The sequence below is a fragment of the Bidens hawaiensis genome, unplaced genomic scaffold (assembly GCF_021521415.1).
Source record: "Bidens hawaiensis isolate Kalapana, Puna unplaced genomic scaffold, B.hawaiensis_p1.1 tig00004357_1, whole genome shotgun sequence".
In the NCBI taxonomy this organism is placed as follows: Eukaryota; Viridiplantae; Streptophyta; class Magnoliopsida; order Asterales; family Asteraceae; genus Bidens; species Bidens hawaiensis.
In genome coordinates, this window is record NW_027491262.1 from 1,680,318 (window position 1) to 1,707,146 (window position 26,829).

A 26,829-nucleotide genomic window follows, 5' to 3' on the forward strand; every position below is an offset into this window, starting at 1 on the left:
TAAGTTTGTAAGGGTATATATGAAATTAATGATATATAAAATTAAAAACGACTCACGGATGCAGTCTCTTTGGACATGTATTCATCAGGTTTTAGTGGAGTGATGGACCATATAGTATGAGAACCATTTCCCTCATATGCAAGATCCAATAAGCGAACCTAAAACCATAATTTACAAGCAATTTAATTATATTCATACTTAAATTTATGTATGATTATTGTACCTGCGAAACGTTAACATGCAACTCCATGGAAATTAACTGAGTAAGCTCTGTGATTTGAGGCTCCAACTTAGAGTACTTGATATTTAGTGACATGTAAAATACTATGTTTCCAACTTCCGACTCTGCAAATTAACATAAACGATGAATAATGGATATTATGCCGTACATATTACGTAAAATAGTGCACTTGAACCTGGAGAAATATGATATGGTGGTGTAAATGGAGCCGGAGGAGACGTATCTGAACTTGAATGTGGTGTGGAGGCATTAAGTCTTGCCCATAGATCAGAACAGTCGGTTTTCAGAAATCCAATCTTGTCGTTTTCACGATCGTACATAACCAAAGTGTTTCGGACAATAATGCCTGTAAAAAATGATATTGGATTCAAACAATTATGTTGGGTTATGGTTTTAATATAATAGGAAAAACTGGAAAAAGTTGGCTTATGAGGAAACAAGTTCTAAATCTGTTTTCTTTCCAAAAAAATGTAGATTACTATTGAAATAGTAAAGCTAAGATTTAATCATATTTGACACTAAGTATTTGTAGCTAACTATTTTAACTACTGCACATATGGTGAATCTGAAATACCTCCTAAAATAGTGGTTGGATCCTTTGCATTCTGAAAGATCCCCAAACAATATGCTCCACGCACCCTCGAGTGCTTTTAACGTAAGAAACAAATCAGAATTTAAGATAAGACAGTAACAAACTCTGGAAATATAATAAAGTATAATTCAAAGAAAATTTAAAAACTGATATAAATACTTACCCTGAACAAGTAGTTTTCAGGGGATAGTGAGAGCTTATATCCTTTCCCAAACACCATTTCAAATGATGGGAATGTTTCTGGTAGTTTTGAAGCATCACTGTTGTACAAATATTTAGTGTAACTGATCGACCCTTTTGTATCATATGAACAATAAATTAAAGTATACCATTAACCCAAACGATTGTGAATACTACAAAACATTTATAAATAGACCTTCCAAGATTCTGGTCCATTTCATATGTGAACCCAAACGATTGTAAATACTACGATACATTTATAGTCCACAGACAATACCTTCCAGCACCAGAGAAGCAAATGTCCTTATAACTTGGATCAGGACCTTTAATCTGTGTCAAAGAGTGAAGTTCTTCCATGATCTGCACGCAAGATTGAAAACTTAATGCTAATTTGCTTAGATATAGTGAACTAATCAGCATTCAATAAACAATTACTTCAATCAAATAAGATTACATACTATAAAAAATAACAAGTTTTAAGATAACCAAATCTTACAGCATCCTTAAATGCATAAAAAGCTTCTTCTGGGATGTAAGCATATGTGGTTCCACTGTCCAAAACTGTTCCATGTTTTCCATTAAAAACACTTGGATCTAGAGGCAACCGCTTCCCAGCAACATGTAACTCCTTCAGGTCAACATTGTAATATGGGCTGTTGCCACCCCGAAACTAGAGTAAATGTGAGATGTATTAAATGTAATATATTAGAGAAATACAGTTTTGTATCTATATAAAAGATAGATACAAAACGTACCTGCGTATAGGGTCTGAGTAGGCATACACCATCCCGGTGGGAGGAGAAATGCCACCAAGAACCATGGCGCCACCACCAACATCCATTCCACCATAACATAAAGAAAACGAGTCACGAATAACACCTCGGTCCACAAGCTGGTCAACTATGCTTAAATCGCCATGGCCCAAAGCTATTATTCCATCAGCGCGTTGAGTGTAGAGATCGCCACTTTCAAAATTTTCACAGCCGAAAGTGGCCCGTTGGGGTGAAAGTTCACTTTGGTCACCAAATGATATAATATCCTCACCAAGGACTCCACTGCTAGAACTCATTTCAGCATATTGTCTTCCGTATACGCATCGGTTCTTGCCACTGTCACATGTGCAATCATTATTGCATTTCACAGGTTTATATGTGCTGGATGCGTCTGGATCAAACTGTGGGTCCTGTGAGATCAACAATTTAAATTCAAAATCTTAATAAGAAAGAGCAGAAGAAAAGAATATATCACCATTGTATGTTAAACACAACATATAATATTTCATTAATGGCATTGGCATTATATGTAGGAACAACATTACTTCCCCTAGCTGGACCACTTTAAGACATGATTTGTCACACATTCTCAATCAAGAATAAAAATAAAATAGCAGGTGTGATCAGAATTTTAAAGCTAGCTAACAACATATTAAGATAAAAGCATATTCTACAAAACTATAAAGAGTCAACATATAAGTGAGAATTCCCTTAGCATCTAAACATGTACTCTGAGAGCAAAGCAGAAAACAAGATCTAAAATGTTTGTAATATTATTAAAAGGAACAGTCATACAATATCAAGTGTTCCTTAACTTTTAAAAGTCTACGATACACCTTGTAATTGCAGGTTGTCAATAGCAGGTGATCAATGATCAGTAAGTGAGCATAATGCTTCCTAAAAAGTTATTTTAAAAGAAGTAAAAAACTGAATGCGTTACAATTTTCAACTCTTATGAACTCATTTTACTATAGCACAAAACAAAAGAGTACCTGATGCTTGCCACAATGTAAACATGTAGAGCATGGAACATAAGTAACAGTACTCCCTGTGTCCACTATCAAAGCAAACTTCTGTGGTGGAGTTCCAATCCACAGCCTCGTCGTATAATACCTAATAATCATCGTTCAGTTCAATCACACAATACACTCTAATAAACCTAAAACCAAAATCCGATTCATTTATCATAACCGACTACAACTTAATAAATCAAACTAATCACAATAAATTCAGTTACACTAATATAAACATATATACAATCTCATATATCCGTATAATAATCGTTCAATTCAATCAAACACATTTTAACCTAAGATTAACAGTAGAGTCTATCACATCTAAAATTAAATTGTGATTCATAACCTACTAATACAATTTAACAAATCAAACTAATCACAATAAATTCAATTACGCTACATATAGACGCAAAAGATACATATAAACATACATACAAAATGCTACATATAAACACCAAACATACATATAAACATATATACAAAACAAGCATTAATCATATATCCGTATAATTATAGATCTACATACAAAATGTTAAATGTACATATAAACACAAAACATACATATACATGTATACAAAGCGTGCATTAATCATATATCCGTATAATTATAGATCTAAATAATAATCGTTCAATAATCATCGTTCAATTCAATCAAACCATTTCAATTATAGATCTACAAAACATATATCCGTATAATTTTAGATCTACAAAGCATGCATTAATCTCATATATCCTAATAAACAGTACAGTTTATTACATCTAAAATTAAATTACGATTTATAACTGACTACAACTAGATAAATCAAACTAATTACAACAAATTCAGTTACGCTGCATAAATTTATATAAACATATATACAAAACGTACGGTAATAATATATCCTTATAAATATAGATCTACATACAAAACGTACATATAAGCATGTATACAGAACGTGCATTAATCATATATCCGTATAATTATAGATCCAGAACACGTTACATTACCCGGTGATAAGCAAATCATCATGCAGATCCATCCGCGCACTGGCCGTACGATTATCCGGCTTCCGAATACGCATCCGAGACTTTCCGTCGCCGGAGAACGACGAATCACGCGTTGAGTTACGAACATACGGAAAAAGCGGTACGTACATCGTACGGAAATTACTTCCGGCATGCGACGGAAGCAGCGTAACACTCACCGGATCACCGTCCACCGCAGAAACAAGCGAAAACGACGACGTATTACTTAACATCACTAACACCGTCATGATCGCCGGACAGAAGATGAATCGAGCCATAAGTGAACGAAACGAGTGATCGGATTATAGATTCCGGTGAAGTTACCGGTGACGGTTAGTAACCGTTTTTGGTGCTTCGAGAAGGTTCTTGTTCGGTGTCATATGAGTATGAGGAAACGACGACGTTTAGAGGTTTAAACAAGTAACAAGTAAACAAGTAACAAACTCTTCGTTTCTGTTACTGGTTTGTTTTAAGTGATGGGGATTGTTAACGGCCTATACGCTTATTTTACAGAGATTAGGGATTATGAGTGTAGCTGTTAAACAAGTAAGAGGTGCATAAACTGGTTTAACACTCAATACTGGTTTGGGTCGAAACAGGTTTGGTTTGGTCGATAAAAGTCAAACCGGTTTATGGTTAGTTTCAGTTCGGTTGAAAGTTGAAACCGGTTACGATTGGTTTCGGTTCAGGTTTTGACCAGCTTTGGTCTGTTTTGGTTCGGTTAACCGGTTTTTGTGGGGAAATTTCAAACCGGTTCTAAACTTACGGTTTCAGTCGGTTGCAAACCGGTTTCTACATAATCGGATTCAAACCGGTTCGGTTTTGATTCAATTTTCGGGTCGGGTCGGTCAACCGGTTTATTTGCCCACCTCTAAGTAATTCTAGTTGACATTAACTCGAACTTGAGTAATACTGGTCATTTCAATTCGACTAGATATTAACACTAAAATTCGACTAGATATTAGTCTAAAAATGATTTTAATCGATAGGGATCTCGATACTGAATTTCTATCAAGAACGGCTCTGGATAATGAACCTCTATCTATCGTGAGAAGCTTTCGATAGAGGTTCGGTATCAACACTATAGTTTGGCTCTTGATTCTAGATTTTGATAGGGTAGAGCCCGGCCCTTTAAGCGCTACCATGGTAACGACGCCAAAGAACTGAGAAAGGCTGCAAATCAATCATATGAATCCATGTAGAGGGTGAGGGTGCCATTGGGGGGATCCATTACACTTGGTCTAATGTCCACGGACTCAACTAGATATTAACTAAATTTGTATTTGATACGGCTCGGGTTCATTTGTTTCTTCTTTATTTTTCAATTTTAATGATTTATATGTTTTTACATTAAAGTAAAAAAATGTCAGATTATGAAGTTATCCAACTAGAGTTAATATAGAATAGACCTTTAGGGCTCTATATCTATGGTTTTTATTCATTTATATCAATCTATAATGGTTGTCTCTTAGGCTTCATATTCCACTATGGTTTTTATCCCATTTATATCAATCTATTATACTGTAGTAATCTCTTAGGCTTCACCTTCCACACGACAGGACTACTTAACTATTCACATATAAGACTTTGTGGCACCCTTTGGTTACATCATGTCTTAACACTTATTTTGGTTTTGGTTAGCAAAACTGTCACACCCCAACCGACGGCGGAATACGTCGAGGTGAGACCGTGATTGTTCATAGCACATGATACTACGTATTATAATAGTCGTTAAATTTAATTTAATATCAAGCAATACAGAGATACAATGAATTGTTTTATAGTCATCTAGGTCCAATCATGCAATCCTATATCTTGCATCAAGTAATCTTCAACAAACAAATTTCCAATACCTGAAAAACATGCGAGAGTGTCAACTAAAAATAGTTGGTGAGAACATAGGTTTTAGTAAAATAAGTTTTAAGTTGAAAGCAATCCATATGTGTTAAGTTACTTTGTATACTTTGTGATTACAACCAAACCTCTGACACGTTTAGCGAGTCGTCTAATCCACGATTAGACTATTATGTTTAATGTTTAACGATCGTCGGATTCTGAGCACACAAGCCTCTACCTAAGGCCTGCGTGGGCGGGTCGGGCCAATAGATCTATCATCATACTACCACGGGCTTTAACAAGTTAATGGTTGTACATGCGATTAAGTATACACTTGTAATAATCACACAATGAATATCATGAATAAAGCTTGAATCAAATAACACGTAAAACAAATTGATTATGCATGTTTCCACCCCGAAGTATAAAACGTTTAAAAGCATGTAAAAGGGGCTATGAACTCACCTTCGTTGATGAATTAAGACTTGTAACGCTTTTGTTTAGAGCCCTAATGATCAAGAAAGTTGTTAGAATGTGACCCTATTTCGGTGGAATAGAATCTCCGACCTCAGGTTCCCAGGAAAAGGTAAGTGGGTCCATTCACGCCCGGACACGCCACTTGGTTTTTCCTTAGGCCGTAGCCTTGGTGACAGAACCCTTGGTCGAATATCTATAGACTTGGTGTTTGTTTGGAAGTACAATTGGATTTTAGGGTTTCAAGTGATACTTTATGGTTTAGGGTTTTAGATTATCTTTTCCAGAAAAGAATAGGTTGTTTACTGTTCAAGACACGAATTTTTTAAAAATAGTAAACCTTTGAGTTAGATTACGAAATTTTATATCTTGTAACCGTATGAGTTTTTTTAACATATATATTTTTTATAAGATTTAAGTGTTTATAAAAAAAATATATAAAATTCATAGACTACCGAGGGGTCTGATTCTGAGCCAGTTTAGTAGAAAAATCACTAAAAATCGATACTTTAACAAATTGAGGAGATTCCAGTTGGATAATTTTTATAATTAGAAGGTCTACAATATATCCAAAAATTGGGTCATAATTCGTAAACATGAGTGAGTTATGACATTCGTTTTGAGGCTAAAGTTATGTGTTAGGATTTTCAGCAAGACCCTATGTTAAAGAAAAATAATAAAAACATTTTTAAAGTTTATAAAATTTTACACCAAAAATTACAGAGATACTAGACACATAAAGAACCAATTTAGGCTTTTGAAATTCGTGATTTGGATATATTATGACCGAGATCTAAGCGTTGAAATAAAAGGTTTTTCTGCAGAATGAAAGAACAAAACATTAAACGGAAAATAGAACTTACTAGGAAGGAAACGAGTTGTGAATCGTTGAGAGGATGATGATCACGAATTTTCAACCTTGGGGCTTTGGAATATGCAGGTTTGGAATTAATTTTAGGGGTGCTAGAGATTTCTATTTATAGGGGTGTTTAGAGAAGAGATTATGATGAATTAGAGATAGAATTTGATTAGAACTTGAATTCAAATTTGGATAAGGCTAATCTTGGAGATCAAAAATAGAATATTCTAGAAGGTTATTCTTAATTTGAATTTAAGGATATAAATAAAATTACTTTAGGATAAAATTGACAATGACAAATATTAAATCTAGGCATTCCCGGTTAAACGTGTCACGTTAACGATTAACCATGTATAACTAAATGTACATAGAAACATGTAATTGTGTATATAAAAATAATGTTAATAACTAGAAATAAATAATATATGATTCCATAAGAATATAGATGGTGAACTAATACACGGACCTTATTAAATACGAGTATAAAAGACTAGTGATTTCATGCATGAAAATGCATAAGTGTTACAAAAACAAAGACTATATATATAATATATTACATTCTCTTTACTAGTAAATGATAACATGTATCAGAGTTGATACAGCTTGATATAGAAACCAGAAGTGTTTAGGTTCCGCTTAAAACCATGAAAGTGTCCAAACTGACCATCGGTTGGTTTCGCGGTGGGTATTTTTTTTAAACTTTCAATCAGTTGGCTTAAAAAAAATTCCCAAATGTAGCGAATGGTTGGTTTTGCAGTTTATAGTGGGAGTCAACAATAAAAACCGGAACGGACCATACAAATAGTATATGTGCTACTTCTTATTTTTTATAGATATTTTGTATTAGGTATAAATGTATAATTAACTAATTATTGTGTTTTAAATTGGATTAATCGGCTAAGACATCATATGGGCTAACAGTCCAATAGTACACACTATATGGGTAGTCCAACGCGTGAAGATATATGCTATCTATAATCTATCTGTACTCAATTTACAAGAGATTTGAAATGGGCCACAGGCCCACATCACATGTCTTGAGCCAACATGTATGATCCATGCTCTAACCCAACTTCCAAGTTCAAGTTGTTCCAGCCCAATACAATTCTTTACTAGCCCACCTGTGAATGGTTCTCAGTTTTAAATTAAATACACTTATTCTAACTTTTCAAATGAACAAAGGATTCCTAACGGATTCTTCAAATTATGTGAGTGGGCTTTCTATTTTTTAGAGATGGTTAAAAGTGGATGTGAGAAGAGTAAAGAGAAAATGCTACTGTTCATGCTTAAATTTAGAGATCCACACTGTTCATCTCTATAATTTTTTAATGTTTTTGAAAGTGGTTGTGAGTGAATGAGAGAGAAAATGTAATGATAAAAATATAAAAAAAAGTATTATTTAATTGAAATAAGAGAGAAAAGATGATGTTTTTTAGTGTAATTATATAGATAGAGATGGAGAATTGATTGGGAATGCTCTTACTCCAAACGAACAAATGAAAGCCACAACGAGTAAAAAGAGACTATAATGAGGGACTCACCTCGTTGATCATCCCACGAGTCCTTGAAAGTTAGGAAGTCAGTTAACTACTAGAAAATGAATTTTTGACGCAGTTGGTTTTTTTCTTTTTTTCTTTTTTTTCCCCGCTCTTTTGATGCGCTGCTATCCAAAAATAGCTTCTAAAAACGCCGTTTTCACTAAGCTTGTAAATCAGTTGCCAAAAACTTGCGTCTAAAGGTTTATAGCCGCATCTAAAGATTGAGATTACAACTTTAGTAACAGTACGTTTTTGAAAACCACGTCTATAACAGAGCTTTTTTATTCCTTATTCAATGTGAAACCCTAACCAACGCTATACCCTTTTTTAACGCGATTTCATGGGCATTTGGCGCGGTTCCCAAAAGGGCATCTAACAATCAAACTAGTTTTTGCGCCGCTATTTTTTGCCGCAGTCTAAAACCGTGTCTAAAAGCCATTTTCACTGCATCTAAAAGGCATTTTTATACTGGTGGTGTCACAGAAATTCCATGCTAGTATTTTGCATTAGTTTGATTATATACTAGCTAGTTAATGTAATTTTGATATCATGCTTAAGCCAGTAGCAACCCTCACTTTCAATTGCAAGTCTATATAAACTATATAGATAAAGCTACATAAAATTAGAAAGTTGATAGAGAAAACAGGAAAAAAAATATTACAAATGAATTTGAATTTTCTTAACAATTGAAATAGCAATCATATCGCGAACTACTTGTGACAATTGTAATATGAACAACAATTACAGACGAAAACCTAGGACACATAATCATATATATTTTGTTTGCTCTCCTTAACACCACACAAACTACATCGAATGAACGAAACTCTTTCTGAGTTGCTTCCTTTTCGCTAAACGATATGTACACATACCGTCTTATATTCAACACATTTGTACTATATAAGGGTTCACCCCTCCAACGAATCTGACTTATCATAGAAAAATGTAATGTGATACATTTATCTATGACCTGGTCCTCTATCACTAGGACCAGAAGAAGCTGTTTTGTACTCTTGTACTTTTCTTGCAACAAGATGATATGTAGTTACTCTTGTCACGACCATCCGTGTCATCCTGGTGGTGGTCGTGTCTAGAGTTGGTGCTGGTTGTGGTATGTTTCTTGACATTGCGGAAGCCACCATGATCATGAACACCAATGCACACGAGCATAGGCTCGTTTTGGTTGTCATCGATGATGGTATGTTCGAATTTAGTGTGTGTTTTAAAAGTGAATGTCTTGTGTGTGAGTTAAGGGAATATTAAGGATGGATGGTGGAGGAAAGGTAAGGAGAAAGAATGGTGTGTGGTTTGTTAAAGAAGATACTTTTCTTATTATATAAAGGGGTCAAGATGACTAAAGGACGGTGAAGAGCTTTTTGGAATGTTGGGGGTCCTCTTTGGGTATTTGAATGATGGAGATTTTATTAGGTGTTACATCTTTTTTAGAAAATACTTTCTTTTAATTTTTAAATAAACTAATAATTATTTTAGAGATTTTTAACTCTTATAATGTGAAAGCTAACTAGATTATGGCTGGTCATGGGTTTAGTGGGGGTAAACCCTTTAAATACATAAAGGTTTTGGGTTTAAATTTCAGAAAGTAAGAAATTTATGGTTAAAAAAAAGTTATGGTTGTAAAAATTATCTATTACACCTACAATAATAAGTTAATCCAAAATTTGACCTTCAATCATAGTATTATTATGAACCTAGAATTTAAAAGTATCAAGATAAGAGTTTTTGGTCATTAACTTTATATTTGTATATTTTATTTACAAATAATTTACAGTTTTTCTTTTTTTCATGATTTATGTTAAATTTACAAATTTGATATTAGGGTTCCAATTTCTACGGATCCATCCCTCTGATGATTGTTTGCCTTCGTAAATAGTCCACTTTCTCAATGATGGTTAATTTCTTTGTTAAGTCAGGATAAAAATATCCATTTATCGTTAATTTTGGGAAAACGAAAAACAATTATAATATTCCTAAACCTCAAATTTCCTTCTCTGTTTATCGAGCTTCTCTCTTCGCTAAGTCTAGCAACGATTCTCTAGTAGTGTTTACCATTGTTGTTACCAATTACCACCCCCACTATACATGCTCGCTAGTAACCGATTTTAAGTAGAAAATTACATCAACTATATAAACAATTTTATATTAAGTTAAGGCCTTTTTCTCTCCTCACGCAATCTATACGCAGTGTTCCTGAGACTCATTTAACAAGGTAAATGAAAGGAGTTGAAAGAAAGTTTGATACATATTCTCTTTCTTCCAATTGAGGAAAAATAATTCTAAACATATAAAATCTTTATATTGTTCTTTACATTTTTGTAAAACTGAAAACACGGTAACTGTCCTTTCCAATGTGGTGTGCTGGGTTGGGCCAGTTGACGGTGCCCTTTTGCTATTGGGTCACCCTGTATGAAATACCAAGGCATTTGATGCTTGTTGGACGTTAAAATAAAACACGGTAACTAAATAGATGTTTCCCATTGGTCATTGAAAATGATTTTGTGTTCCGTTGTTTTGGTACATATTCGAATTCTAAGTTTGACCATGACTTTTGTTGGTGGAGTTTTGGGAATGAAATTTGCATCTCCAATCACACTCATCTCCAATGCATTTGGGATTCCCTTTTCTTCATAACCTTTCTTTTCCATAAAGAAACAGACAAAAATGTCAATTATTATTGATTCATTATGGTCGAAAACTTTTATTAACAAACATTATCAATATTGTAACTTTATAACCTTTTGGTTTATAAATATGCAGATATTGTTGTTTTGTACCATTTTAATTAGCTAATAATTCAAATATTCAACACAAATTAGCAAAGAACCTTTGGCACAGTGATATCAAAATTTTAGTTATGATTTAAATCCATAGGTAAAAAAAATTAAAAAGCTGTCCAAATCAAAAACAACTTGATGTATCATGGTAACTCTAGTGATTTATTACACAAAATGAGCTCTAAATGTTTACACGCAAGCATATATAAATGAAAAGAAAAATCATAAAATGTTAAAATACTGATGAAGATTAACCATAAAAAAAAGAATGATATCGACACCCAACTCGTAGTGGTACAAAATATATTAAAACCAAAAATGAGTAAAACACACAAACTAATATATTGGTTTTGCTGGTACGGTACTGATTTGGAATCAGTAGTGAAAAAATAAAGAAAAATACTGAAACTGACCTATACCAAAACCAAAAACCAGAAAAATAAACATCAGTACCGATACCAATGTTGTTCGGTCATTATGGGTTCGTTATCACACTGGTACCGAAAATTTAAAAAAAGAGTAAAAGCACAAATCAATTACCATACTGATTATGATCGTACAACATTGGTTCAAAACTGATGGTAAAAAAAAGGTTTCCCAGTTGTGGTTTGCTCTTGGGCGGGCGGACCGGGTCACCGCGTTATGTTATTTGAACGAAAGGATAATCTGATTGCCACTTGCCAGGGTGATTCCATGTGATCGAGTCTTTGCTGTTAAAGAAAAAGGTCACATGATATGACTTGCCATTGAGACCACCAGCAATAGTTGTTTTACTTTTACCGTTTTTCATTTATAATTTAGGTTGTTATTTTATTATCTTTTTAGGGGTTTTTATCTCAACCAATCACAAATCCTTCTTATTTTTTCTCTTTAATCCTCAAGTAAAGTTAAATGTTTTTCTATGTGGAATTATGGATAAAGAATAGGATGTAGTTTAACCGTAAGTATAGATTAAAGTTTCTTAGTCAGTGGTTGTCTATGAATCGTAATGAAAGTAACTTTTGTAGATTAATACAACCCTCAATTAATAAATTTTGCTTTTCTATAATAACCTAATCGACTAGTTCTGATTAAATACTGAATTTATTACACGACACATCAAATATAAATATTCTTAAAACCAGGGGTGTAAACGAGTCAAGTCGAGTCGAACCCGAGCTCAACTAGGCTCAAGCTCGGCTCGTGAATCGTTTTTTCAAGCCTGAGCTCGTTTATCATTTGAAAGTCTAAAAGAGTTAAAACTTTAAAATTTTACAAAACTCGTTAAGGTTTACGAGCCTAAGCGATCTCCTTACACAAGGCTCGAGCTTAGACTAGATAACTAAACGAATTTTGTTTAAGGCTCGAGCTGGCTCATTTCGAGCTTTTTATCAATGCTGATATATTTATTAATTTATATAATATGGAGTAAAATATGTCCATAATAGTATACTTAATTAATTGTCAATTTGCCATTTTGCCATATCCACATGCATGCAAATGATGGATCTTTAATTCGGTAAACTGAGATTTTGAGATCAATTGCGTACGTGGAACTATTCACGTGACCAAATGTCCGTGTCTTTATATAATTCCTCGTGAATATTCTATTTCAAAGGACGTCTCACCGTCCGTGTTTATATTTTCTAGGTTGATTTTAGTTTTACATAAAATAATATAAATAATATTCCAGTTATCTTTTTTTAAGAGCATTTAGAACTACTCCAGTATCAGAATAAGTTATCATGTAATGAGATGCCAACTTTTCAACTGATTTTGACGTTTCAGGCATGACTCACCTAGAAACATCTATGAGACAATTACCTCAAGTTAGGTTTTAAACTTGAGACTGTGAAGACCCCAAGCCCACTCCCCCGCTACCAGACCACTAGTGGCGGGGTCCTAATGGCCCAACCCACACGCCACTGCCAAATCTTTTTTCATTTTTTTAAATAATATAAATAAATGAGATGGTGGAGAATGAAGTATAACATAGGTTGAATGATGGTATTTAAAGGTGGAAGAAAATCCAAGGTGACGTTGATGCGGCAAATGGTCCAGATTGGTGAAGAGTAAAATATAATGCATAGCCTAACTGTTGTATCCGGTACTTACGGGTATGGGTACAGATACGGGAATTTACCGTCTAGAATATGTAAAGTTTTATTGTAGACTCGTGTAACCTCATTCGTCACACCTTTCCTTTACAACATACACGTATACATACAAAGACAATCTCTTCCAACTCAAGAAGCATTCAAGCTTCGATTCCAAGAAGAAGAGATAAAGATGTAACGAGTAAAAAGAAGCGCTTCAAGCTTCACAACTTAATCCTTCATTTTGTATTATTATTGAGGGGCCATCACTAGAGGTTGTTATAGTGATTTGATAAGAAGTTAATCATCATTAGTTGATGATTTGAGAGAGGAAACACTATCTTGATATAGTGTCATTGTATTTGGTTGAGAACTCTATATTGATATAGAGTTATTATTATTGTGAGAATATACTATAGTGTTTGAGCGGGGTCTGTCACACCCCGACCAATGAAGGCGGAAACGTTGAGGCGCGACATGATTGCTCATTGCACAACGACACTATAAAGTTACAATATTTAAACAACTCATTTAAATCCATATTATCATAAATAACACAATAATTGTTCATACAAAATGCCAAATAGATAGATAAACAAATAACTTGTTCTTTCATTTTCTAATATCCTAAAGCCAAGATGATAAGTTTCTTCAAGTAATCCAATCAAGCTAACATCAAACCTGTAACATTGCATAAAATAGGGTTTGTCAACACAAAGGTTGGTGAGCAATTTTCATAATTTTGGACAATAAGTATATAGTATGAAATCCACAACTAGTATATGAAAACAATAAATAATAGCAACAATTTAAATAAAAATTCCGTCAATAAGAATACATTGACGAACCGTCAATAAGAATACATTGACGACAATAATGAAATCGTCAATAAGAATACATGGACGACACCTTTCTATATGGGGATACCATATATACTCGGAATAAACGTATGATCATACTTTCATGAGGCTACCCGCCTTAGCATTCAAGAATTTGCACATAATTATGTAAAGCATATAACACCAAATCGAGCATTTATATAAGTAAACATATTCAATAAGTGTTGTGGTTTAAGACTCAAGTATAAATCATTTGAATTTGAATAAGTATGCAATGCCACCCCCAAAACGAAAGATGGAAAACGGGGGATGAAAAAGTACTCACTTTAACAAGTAACTTGAAAGATAGTGTCGTGAATAGTCGGAGAGATCGGTTTAACGAGCAAGACCTATATTAAACGGGTCTTGTGTTAGTATGTAGTCTTGGAAGGGTTTAAATAAAATACATGACAAATAAAGTAAATAAATAAAGTTTAGGATTTAAAATGTATATATTTGAGAAATTAAAGTAACGAGTTTTGTAAAATAAGTTTACTCGAAACCGGGTCTCGGTATTCTATTCATGTTTTTTTTTACTCAACCTATGTTAAGTAATAATGTGGGTTAAAATGCAATATTGCAAAACCCTTGGTTATAAGAATACCAAAACGAGGTTTAAACGAGTGTTCGGGTTTGTCGGTTCGAGACTTGATAATTGACCAAGCTCAAAGTTAACTTCCCAAAATAATAATGTTATGAGATAACCCCATAAAAATCAAAATAGACTTAACCAAGTATGTAGTTCTATTGTGAAGAACCTTAACGTTCGTTAAGCGAGTATACGACTTTATCGGTCCGAACTTGTTATAAGATCAAGTTGGTTACCGACATGCCAAGTATGTTTAGAAATTAACTAAAATTGATTTAAAATATAATCTTGAAGAAAAATATGAGTTTTGGTGGCTAAAAACACACTTGTGTGTCTTAAGCGAGTGAACTCGGTTTAGTTCGGTTTTTGGTTCTGTCCTTGACTCGGAATAAGACTGAGGATGGTTACCACATACCCAATTACCATGGAACTTGTAAAATAACTTATAAATAATAATACTCAAGTTTTACATTCAAAAAGTTAGCAATAAAGCTTTTAAACGAAAGTTCGGTTTTTTGGTTCGGTTCTCAACTCGGGATGAAACCGAGGCTAGTCACCACTTACCCAATACCATGGAACTTGACAAATATGAACAATAAACTAAAATATGCAAAAGTTAAGCAAGTATAAACAAGTTATATGGTTAGATTTGTTAAATACATAAACAAGGACTACAAAGTCCTCCATGTAACCTTGCCTTACTAGCCCGACATTTCAACCGGCCGAGATCGGAGAAATGAAAGACCGAAGGTAAACAAGGAGTGTATATTATATATATGTTGTAACATCAAGCTTTAAGTATTGAGAAGTTAGTTAAAATGAAATATTAGCTTATGAAGAACAACTGTAGAATTCAAGAATTTGAGAGAGAAATGAGGAAATGAGCAAGCACAAATGAAGAAGATGTGTGTGTATATAGAGAGTAAGTTGAATGGGTCTTTCATAAAGGGTGTTACATGAAAATGAGTTGGTTATAGACCCAAGAAAGCACAAACTACAAATGGGTCCTTCAAGTCTCCATTTTGATAGTTTTTATCCCTTGAGTTTGTTTTGAGTGTTTTCGGGGTATTTTAAGAACCGAAAAGGGTGTTTTTTTTGTACCCGAAAACTATAAAACAAATATGTAACATAAAATTCATCATTTTGATAATATCAAAAGGTTCGGGATACAAAACGGGTCGGGTTTACATTAAGAATACAAGTATGAAATAATCTGAAATTGACAAATGTCACAGGGTCACTATCTTGATATAGTGAACACATTTGAAGAATCGTAAAGACTATTATCTTGACGTAGTGGTGCTGAAGAAGGTGATCATTACGTTAAAGAGTGAAATGGTGTATTGGTGATCCTTAATGTTTAGGGAAACGTTGACGTATGGTGAATTGGTTAACATCCACTTAGATCTCTATAAATTGGTTTTGTCATCTCTAACCTTTAAACTATTTACTTATTGCTTTGCATATTGTACGACCGTTAAAACATGTCAGACAGACACGATAACTAATCGTGTCTATTTTTTTCAAACACGAACACGAACCTGTTTAGTAGCATGTTAACAGATTACGACTTGTTAAGGGGTCACTTTAAAGACGCAGCGAATAATACTAGTTTAATGAAATAAAAAGTTTCAAAACGAGCATAAAAGTATTAATTAATACATAATGTAAAGCGAATATGAAACCAAAAACCACAATTCCATAACACACTTGAAACAAAAAACCATATAAGCAAATCATATCCATTAAAATATAATATCAGGTTATGACGAGTAGGAGTGAAACACCGTACGTAAGTATGCCTTTAGGTTTAGGACTTTAGTAGTTAGGACACAAATTTAAACAAGTCTTAAACAGGTCGACTGCTTAATAACATGTTAAGCTCAGACCCAAACCTGTTAAAACCCGTGTTGTGTAGTGTTAATAGGTCCGTGTCAGAAATTGACAGCCCTAACATATTGCATATACGTTATTAAGTTGTGAAAAAGAGTTTAACAAAGTCATTAACGGCTTAAAACCGAATTAAAGTATAAGAAAACCTATTCACCACTCTAGTATTCTACAAGTTTAAATCAATCAAATCAGTCAAGAAGGAAACAAACTGAAAATTAAAACTTACATATTTAAACTTGTTAATATTGTCCATAAAATAAATAATTAAAAAAAATCAATTTTAGAATTGCCTGTCTAGTGGGCTGCTATTAATTTAGTATGTGGGCTCTAGCCCTTTTTCTTTTTATTTCCAACCGGTCCAGCCATTTCTTTCTAGGCTGGCAATTTATGCATAGCTCAACTCAGCCAATTTCATTAACAATCTTATATAACTACTGAGTTACCCGCGCGTTGCACGGTAAAATCGGTCAGCAGAACTCGAGTGCTGCAGTGACGAATCAACGCGAATTTAGTCAACAGTATCTACGACCGTTACAGTGTTGGAACTAAAACAAAATTGAAACAAAAAAATAAGAATAAAAGTTGAGGTAGTCCAATAGGGCAGCATTGGTTGGTCCCGGACGACAGCCATTAGTCAATGAGAATTTAGTCAGCATTAACTGTGTTCGCTATGGTACTGGAACTAAAACAAAACGACAACAAAAAATAAAAACTAAAAGTAAGGTGAGCTAACGGGGTGACGTCACGGTCCCTGACGCTGAGGCAATGACTCTAGGACACTCGTATAACACATTACACCTTTTTTCCTTACCATATTTCAAGCAATGTTTATTTGATCGGTAAACCCGAGCGTTGGTAAAAGCTGATCATCGAAACGTCGAGTCGACTCGTATTCGGGCTTTTGTGATGGTGAGTCGGTAAAACTGGGGTGCTGGAAAAACCGAACTTTTCGGCTGCGGGTCAACGCGATTTTCATAGTTTTCGTTTACATTTGTTATGGTATTGAAACTAAAATAAAGTTTTCGGCTGCGGGCGCTGGTAAAACACCGAACTTTTCGGCTGCGGGTCAACGCGATGTTAAAAGTTTGGCAAAACCTGGTCGTTGGTAAAACCCGAGCGTTGTCGGTACTGGACGTTGCGCGATGAGTCGGTAAAAGCCGAGCATTGTTAGCCCCATACGTTGTGGCGGTAAATCAACACGATTTCAGTAAAACAAAAAACTTACGAATGCCAGAAAAAAACAAAAAGAAAAAAAACAAACAAACATATTTTGGAAGAAAAAAAAAGTAAAATAATCAAAAATGAATCTTGTGGCACCGACATGTCTAGTTGACCTCTATACGAAACGTCGAGCCGACTCGTATTCGGGCGTTTGTGGTGGTGAGTCGGCAAATCTGGGGCGCTGGTAAAAAACCGAGCTTTTCGGCGGTGTGTCAACACGAATTTCATAGATTTCGTCTGCGTTTGTTACGGTATCGGAATTAGAATAAAGTTTGGCAAAACCCGGACGTTGGTAAAACCCAAGCGCTGTCGGTACTCCACGTTGCGCTATGAGTCGTTAAAACCCGAACATTGTTAGCCCCGCACGTTGTGGCGATAAATCAAAACGATTTCAGTAAAACGAAAAAAATAACGGTTGTTACAAATCTAGGAAAAAAACAAAAACAAAAAACATTTAAACAAAAAAGCAAACATTTTTTAAAAGGTTAAAAAAGAAAACAATAAAATAGTGGTGAGTCGGCAAAACTGGGGCCCTGGTAAAAAACCAAGCTTTTCGGCGGTGTGTCAACGCGAATTTCATAGATTTCGTCTACGTTTGTTACGGTATCGGAATTAGAATAAAGTTTGACAAAACCCGGACGTTGGTAAAACCCAAGCGTTGTCGGTACTCCACGTTGCGCTGTGAGTCATTAAAACCCGAGCATTGTTAGCCCCGCACGTTGTGGCGATAAATCAAAACGATTTCAGTAAAACGAAAAAAATAACGGTTGTTACAAATCTAGGAAAAAAACAAAAACATTTAAACAAAAAAGCAAACATTTTTTAAAAGGTTAAAAAAGAAAACAATAAAATAGTCAGAAGTCAGTCTTGTGGTTGAAAGGCAAAAAAAAAACCAAAAAAAAAAACAATAAAATAATCTAAAAATGTCTTGTGGCGCCGACAATTTCACTTTTACTTCTAGATAATTCTGTAAAATATATATATAAAAAAAATCCAGATATGAGAAAAAAAATCACATAAACAAATCAATAAAAAGTCGGATCACATAATCATTTCACACAATTACTCGAATTAAAACAAAAAAATAAACCCAAGTTTCAAAACTAAAATTGATTTGGCCGGTATCATGCTAAATCAATCAAACCAATCAAGAACTAAAACGAACTGAAAATTAAAAAATTACAAACTTAAAATAATTAATATCGTCTGAAAAAAAAAAAACTAGTTTTAGAATTGCATCAAAAACTCGTTTTTAATCCTCTCTAATTTCGTTACTGGGCTTTTGGGCCAGTCCATTTCCAGACTTCAAGAGTTCAAGTTAGTGGATTGCTTTAGCCCTTTTCTTTTTTTATAATCAAGCGGCCCAGCCATTTTTCTTTCTTGGCTGGCAATTTTAGTATAGCCCAACAACTCCGTCAAGGCCCACTTAACTTTCAATAATTTTTTTTCATTATGATATTCACACAAATCATTGAGATTAGTGATGCGCAATTGGTAAACTAAGTCTTTTTTTATATGGTTATTAACTGAATTGGTTATTAGTCAACATGGTCAAAACCGTCTTGATAAAAAATTGTTAGGGTCAATAATCGGTTTTAATATGTCGAAAGCCTCAACGTATGAAACCAGTTAGGTTAAACTAACACATTATATGTAACTTTTTGGTTTGTTAACCTACGCACCGGTACAGTGACAACCATAACTTATATTAGTCCGAACAATATTCGTACCGATACTAGTATTTGTTTTTATTTTTATTTTTTGGTTTCCATGAGTGCTACTACCGTACCGATATCGTAATTCAAACCGATACCGAGGCAATTACACTAGTTTTTTTTAAACGTGGTCCTTCTCTAGTTTCCTTCTATTAAAATTTATTTGTTAATATTGATAAGTATTTAAGTACTAATTTTAAAGACGGAAATAACTAAATAAATACATAAATAGTATTACATATAACTATTTTTGGAACTCTTAAATTTATAAAAGTTCTTTTTTTATAAGTTTTCAAAAGTTATACCAATCAATATAATAAAGGAGTTGATTTTGAAATCCTAGTATTTTCGAGTTTATGAAAAAAAAAACAAGGTAAACTAACTAATACAACATCAAATATAGTATACAAAAAATGTTTAGGCATTTATGATTGATTACGTTAGTGTTTACTTTTTTACACTTGTTATTTTACTTATTAATAATATACGATAATTCTATTGTCTCTCATAGTATCTTTACGTTTATTTATCAGTGTTTTCTAATTTTTTATTTGTTTTAAACACTACTGTACACCGACTGTCTCTTAACAATGTATGATAAGTTTATTGTTTTTTGTAATTTGGTTAATTGCTAAATATTATTTTTTTCATCAATTACCTACCTATATGGTATGCGAGTTTCAAACTAGTATATATATTATATATCACTTACAAATATTATATATAATTATAAAAGAAAATATTATTACATGTGGTAATACTGAAATCAAAATATTACATATAATGTTATACATATGACAATAATAAATGTAAGGTTATATATTCATTTAAATATAATTGTTTATCTATACTTTTTTCACATTATAATTGATTACAAAGATACGGACATGTCTCGCTATTCTACCCTTTCAACTTGTGTAAACTGAGTCATTCTTTTATTAAATAATGACCTTTTAACAGCTAATATTTTTCTTTTTTTCAGCTATTATATCTCTGTTTCAAATGAGATTAGAATCCATTACAATTTTGTTAAATGCTATACATCTTTATTATTAAACAAAGCTAGTTGTTGTCTTGTTGATATTAAAACAAAACAAAAAAAAAACTAAATTTCTAGACATTTAATTATTACAAATTTGAATAAGGATACTTATTATTTTGTTTGAATAAGGACATTTAATTATGGATAGTTATTTAATTCTTCATATTATTTTTCTAATCATTAAATAACTAAATGAACTTATCTTTTTATTTAAAATCCTGTCTCAAAATATCAACTTTATGTTTGTTAAAGTTTTAAAAAATTAAAACAATAACTGTTTGTTTTCATGAATAATTTATAAAAATAATATTTAATTTGTTTGGAAGGTTTAAATGGTAAAGATACTCATTAGTAAGTATATGACATTATATTTATGTAATCTGCATAATACATTATATTTTAATCTAGTATATATTATACAGTTAAGCATGAGCTGTACTCAAGTTTGTAAATTAATCACGAGTTAAGTCTTATGCATGAAGTTTGAAACAAATAAGAGTGCTTTAAATTTGTGATGTTAAACGAGTTGTAATTATTCGACTTTGAAGGCCATTTGTAAATTAGATAGAAGGCATGTCTTAGATATATATGAAGCTAGAAACAAATTACAGTCCAACTTGAGCTTAGTCAAATAATAGTTTGTTACTCCTTAACAGTGAAACATGTGAACTTTCACATGTTAAGTGTGCTAAAAGATGTTTTGGAATATACTTTAAAATTTTCAAATATATCTATAAAATATAAATATAGCATAAAGAATTTAACTTTAAGGAAGAAAAAAGTACTTTTTAAAATATGCAGTTAACTATTAATATGAGAAAGTAGTTAATTCTCCGGATCTTCTCTTAAACTATCATTTATTTTTGAAACATCCATATTAATTAAATTGGCACCTAGCCAACAATTCCATTCATTAAAGGGAGATTCATCATTCATTACAACTTAAAACTTAAAAACTAAAAGTCTTAAAAACTTAAAAAACTTAATTAAAAACATAAAACTTAAAACAAACAAAACCAAACAAACATGTTTCATATCTCTTCCTTAGTCCTTCCAACAACCAGCTTGCTCTAGGTACCTCCTCACCTCCTCCCTTACAATTTCTTAAAAAACCACCTAAAAAATAAAAAAAAAAATCTCAAAATATAAATAAAAAACGAAAAAATTTAGAAAACCAAAATGTTTCCCTCGTCATTCCCGTTGAAAAAAAATCCGAAAAGACACAATGTCGAGAAAAAGACGTAATGTCGAAAATGATCAAACAACACAATGATACATAAAAAAGATACAATAGGTCGCATAATATAACACAATGCCGAACAAAATATAACACTATGTTGAGTAATATAACACAATATCAAGAAAAAAAGAATGTCAAGTAAAAAAGACATAATCAATGAAAAAATAAACAAAAAAACACATTGATAAATAGAAAGACACAATGATATTTTTTTTCCCAACATTGTATCTTTTTCGATTTTTTTTTTTTGGTTTTGTTTTAACAAGGAAGATTGTGGAAACATTTTTGTGTTTTTATATTTTACGTTTTTTTATTAAATTTTGAGTTATGATTTTCTTTTAAATTAATTTTTCATTATTTTTTGAAGAGAGCTTTTTTAAGTGGCTACAAATTCATCTAATTCTTTTCATTTTTGTTCTCCGTTTATAGAGTAACATTATCATAAATATTAATATGAGAAAGTAATTAATTCTTCGGATCTTCTCTTACACTATCATTTATTTTTGAAACATCCATATTAAATTTATGCCTAGCCAACAATTCCATGAGATTTATCATTCATTACAACTTAAACTTAAACTTAAAAACTAAAAATCTTAAAAACTTAATTAAAAACAAAAAATCTTAAAACAAAACCAAATTCATATCTCTTCCTCAGCCCTTCGAGCCACCAGATTGCTCCATATACCTCTTACCTCCTCCCTTACAGTTTCTCGAATCAACGACACAAGCTCCGCACTGATGGTCGCTGCCGGAGGCGGCATGGACCTCGAATCAGATGATTCGCCCCCGGACCAGACTCATTTTCCTTTGGACAAACCTCTTGAAGTGGTACTGCCTGAAGTGGTACTGTTGGAATGGGATCCCCCAAACCGCTCGGCACACTTGAACCGCTTGAATCCAGAACCGATTGACTACCAAGATCAACAGAAACACCCGGATTATTAACAGAACTTTTCGAAACCCGATGTTTCCACCGCATGGTATTATTCCAGTGGTTCTTAACAGCGTTCTCGGTTCGGCCGGCTAAATGCTCGGCAATCTTTGACCATTTGTTGCCGAGCTTTTTATGTTCTCTAATAATAATAATTTGCTCTTCTTCGGGTGTCATGGCTCCGTGGACAATATTCGGGTTCAGCTGGTTATGCCACTGATTCCTGCATGACTTGCTGGGTCTGCCGGGCATGGATTCGCTTATACAAACTGAAAATTAAAAACTTACAAACTTAAAATAATTAATATCGTCCTGATTCTCCAGAAAATAAAATTAAAAAACAATCAAAAGAAAAAAAATAATCCAGTTTTAGAATTGCATCAAAAACTCGTTTTTAATCCTCTCTGTAATTTCGTTTCTGGGCTTGTGGGCCATTCTATTTCCAGACTTCCAGTTAGTGGATTGCTTTAGCCTTTTCTTTTTTTATAATCAAGCGGTCCAGCCATTTTTCTTTCTGGGCTGGCAATTTTACTATAGCCCAATAACTCCGCCAAGGCCCACTTAACCCTCAACATTTTCTTCCTGATGATATTCTCCACTAGAGGTATACAAAACCGGTTTTAAACCCAAACCGAACCGGTTTGGTCAATGGCTGGTCAAAACCGGTTTGACTCAAACCGGTTCGGTTTATAAACCGGTTTAGACACAAGATAGGCCGACCTGGTCACGTCGGTTCGGTTTATAAACCGGTTTTAATCGGTTTTAGCCGGTTTTTCTCAAACCGGTTCGGTTTTAAAACCGGTTTGGTAGATTTTAAGGGGAACCGGTCTTGAAACTGGCGGTTTGGGTCGGGTTAGGAACCGGTTTGGGTGAAACCGGTTTTTGTATACACCTCTATTCTCCACACAAATCATTGAGATTAGTGGTGCGCAAATTGGCAAACTAAGTTTTTTTTTATGTTGGCTATTAACCGAATAAGTTATTGGTCAACACGGTCAAAACCGTCTTGACAAAAAAATTGTTAGGGTCAATAATCGGTTTTAACATGTTGAAAACCTCAACGTATGAAACCGGTTAGGTTAAAGTAACAAATTATATGTAACTTTTTGGTATGTTAAGCTACAACGAGTTTTGGCACGGTACCGGTATAGTGACAACTATAACTTATATTAGTCCGAACAATATCCGTACTGGCATTAGTATTCGTCTTTATTTTTTTATTTTTAGGTTGCTATGAGTGTCACTACCGTACTGATATTGCAATGCAAACAAATAACGAGGCAATTACACTATTTTTTTTTATACATGGCCCTTCTCTAATTTCCTTCTATTAACATTTATTTGTTAATTGATAACTATTAAAGTACTAATTTTAAAGACGGAAATAACTAAATAAATACATAAATAGTATTACATATAACTATTTTTGGAACTCTTAAATTTATAAAACCTCTTTTTTTTATAAGTTTTAAAATTATGCCAATCAATATCATAAAGGTGTTGATTTTGAAATCCTACTATTTTCGGGTTTATGAAAAAAAAGTAAACTAACTAATACAACATCAAATATAGTATTAAAAAAATGTTTAGTAATTTATGATTTATTAAGATAGTGTTTACTTTTTACTTTTGTTACATTAATGTAAAATGTACAACTTATTAATAATATACGATAATTCTATGGTCTATCGTAGTATCTTTACGCTTATTTATCAGTGTTATTTATTTTTTAGTTGTTTTAAACACTACTCTATATCGGTTGTCTCTTAACAATGTATGATATTCTTATTATTTTTTGTAATTTAGTTAATTGCTAAATATTATTTTTTTTTGTCAATTACCTACCTATATGGTATGCGAGTTTCAAAGTAGTATATTATATATCACTTACAAATATTATATATAATTATAATAGAAAATATTATTACACGTAGTTACACTGAAATCAAAATGTTACATATAATATTACACATATGATAATAATAAACGTAATGTTAGGCTGAGGGGTGTGGGGCTTCAACGGGGGCGCTAGAGCCCCTTCGCTCGCGCCCCCAGGCGCTAACACCACACCACCGGGGCGCTAACGGGGCGCTGACGCGAAAAACAATGCAGGCGTGAGCTGGTTAGCGGGAGAAGAGAGAGAGGAGCACACCTTTTGCGGTATTTTGGACCGTTGGGAGCCGAAAAACAAAAAAAAATATATTTTCTATATAGGTTTACGGAAAAGAGCCGTTGAGCTCATATTAAATTAAAAAAAAATATTTTCTTAAACTATAAATATATACCTTTATAAAATATACTTCATTTCACAATTATACACATTTCCTCCTAAAATCCTCTCAAAACTAACACAAAAAAAATGTCATTGTTTGAATATATTTATAAAAAAATAAAAAAAAAAATTCGCTTGAGCCCCTCCACACCAGGGGCCAGGGCTCCAACGGGGGCTCTAACAACCCCCTTATCCAGTTTCTCTCTCTGCCACACGTCATAATATTATTGGTTGGAGCCCCCACTAAAGCCCCCATTAAAGCCCTCCACACCCCTCAGCCTTATATATTCGTTTAAATATAATTGTTTATCTATACTTTTTTTCACATAATAATTGATTACAAAGATACGGACATGTCATGTCTCACTATTCTATACCTTTTCAACTTGTGTTTACCGAATCATTCTTTTATTAAATAATGATTTTTTTAACCGCTGATAATTTTTCCTCTTCACTTGTTACATTTCTCTTTTAACTTAGACTAGAACCTATTATAATTTAGTTAAATGCCATACATCTTTGTTACTAGAAAAAGTTAGTAGTTGATATTAAAAAAAATATAAATTTCTAGACATTTATTTATTATAAATTTGAATAAGGACACTTATTATTAATTTTTGAATAAGGACATTTAATTATTATTTTAAGCATTGATAGTTATTTGATATTTCATATTATTTTTCTAATCATTAAATAACTAAATAAACCATCCTTTTATTTAAAGTCTTGTTTCAAAATATCAACTTTAAAATCATGATTGTTAAAATACGAATAAATTAAAATAATAATTGTTTTTATGAATAATTTAATAATAATATTTAATTTTGTTGGAAGGTTTAAATGGTAAAGATAATCTCCACCGGTTTTTTAATGGCTTAACTTTTTCATTAGTAACTATATGACATATTTATATGATCTGCGTAATACATTATATTCTAGGGGTTGAGTTATTTTACAAATGCCAACAAAAATGAGAAGTGTGAGAAGCCATAGTTGATTGACATGTGTTAAGTGGGGATCAAAGGTAAAAAGGTATAAAAGTAATACTACATATTTTCTCTTTCCACATGCAAGTCACATGTCAATTTCCACATTATTTTAAAACGTCAATAACTTTTTCATGCAACATTATTTTGTAAAAAAAATTTCACCATAATAACAAGCGTTTTTTATCTTTAATATGGGTATCACTTTGTTATATAAAAATTAAAAAAAAATTACGTCATTGTGTCTTTTCGTCGTTGTGTCTTTCTGTTTGTTATTGTGTTTTTTTCGTCATTGTGTCTTTCAAATCATCATTGTGTTTTTTTAAATGCTAATAATATGGTTGTGTAATAATAATACATAAATATAATGATAAAATAACAACAAGTTATCTAATACATAAGACACAATGATAAATACATATTACACAATTACATGAAACATAATACACAATGATAAATACATATAACACAATGACTAGAAACGTAAAACACAATGGTGAACAATGACCTGAAACGTAAAATACAATGGAAACTATATATTACACAATGACATGAACGTAATACACAATGAATAAAACACAATGATAAATAGTAAGACAAATGATGAGCACAAAGACACAATGACAAACAAAAAAACACAATGATATAATCTTTGTTTTAATTGCTATCTTTAATATG

At 32.7% G+C, this 26,829-nt stretch overlaps 2 protein-coding genes across 2 annotated transcripts; both read right to left on the bottom strand.

Annotated features, from left to right (window-relative positions):
- Positions 1–214: 214 nt before the first annotated feature.
- On the bottom strand, positions 215–1,583 carry LOC143626396 (uncharacterized). Its single transcript, XM_077096508.1, has 6 exons — positions 1,510–1,583; positions 1,291–1,422; positions 997–1,093; positions 816–888; positions 417–587; positions 215–345 (listed from the first exon to the last, which is right to left on the bottom strand). The coding sequence occupies exons 1-6, from the start codon at positions 1,581–1,583 to the stop codon at positions 215–217; spliced, it is 678 nt and encodes a 225-aa protein (XP_076952623.1).
- Positions 1,494–3,047, bottom strand: LOC143626335 (protein ASPARTIC PROTEASE IN GUARD CELL 1-like). The gene is made up of 2 exons (XM_077096463.1): positions 2,779–3,047; positions 1,494–2,196 (listed from the first exon to the last, which is right to left on the bottom strand). Exons 1-2 carry the CDS (start codon positions 2,908–2,910, stop codon positions 1,741–1,743), a joined length of 588 nt encoding a protein of 195 aa, XP_076952578.1. The 5' UTR covers positions 2,911–3,047; the 3' UTR covers positions 1,494–1,740.
- Between the last annotated feature and the right edge of the window lie 23,782 nt (positions 3,048–26,829).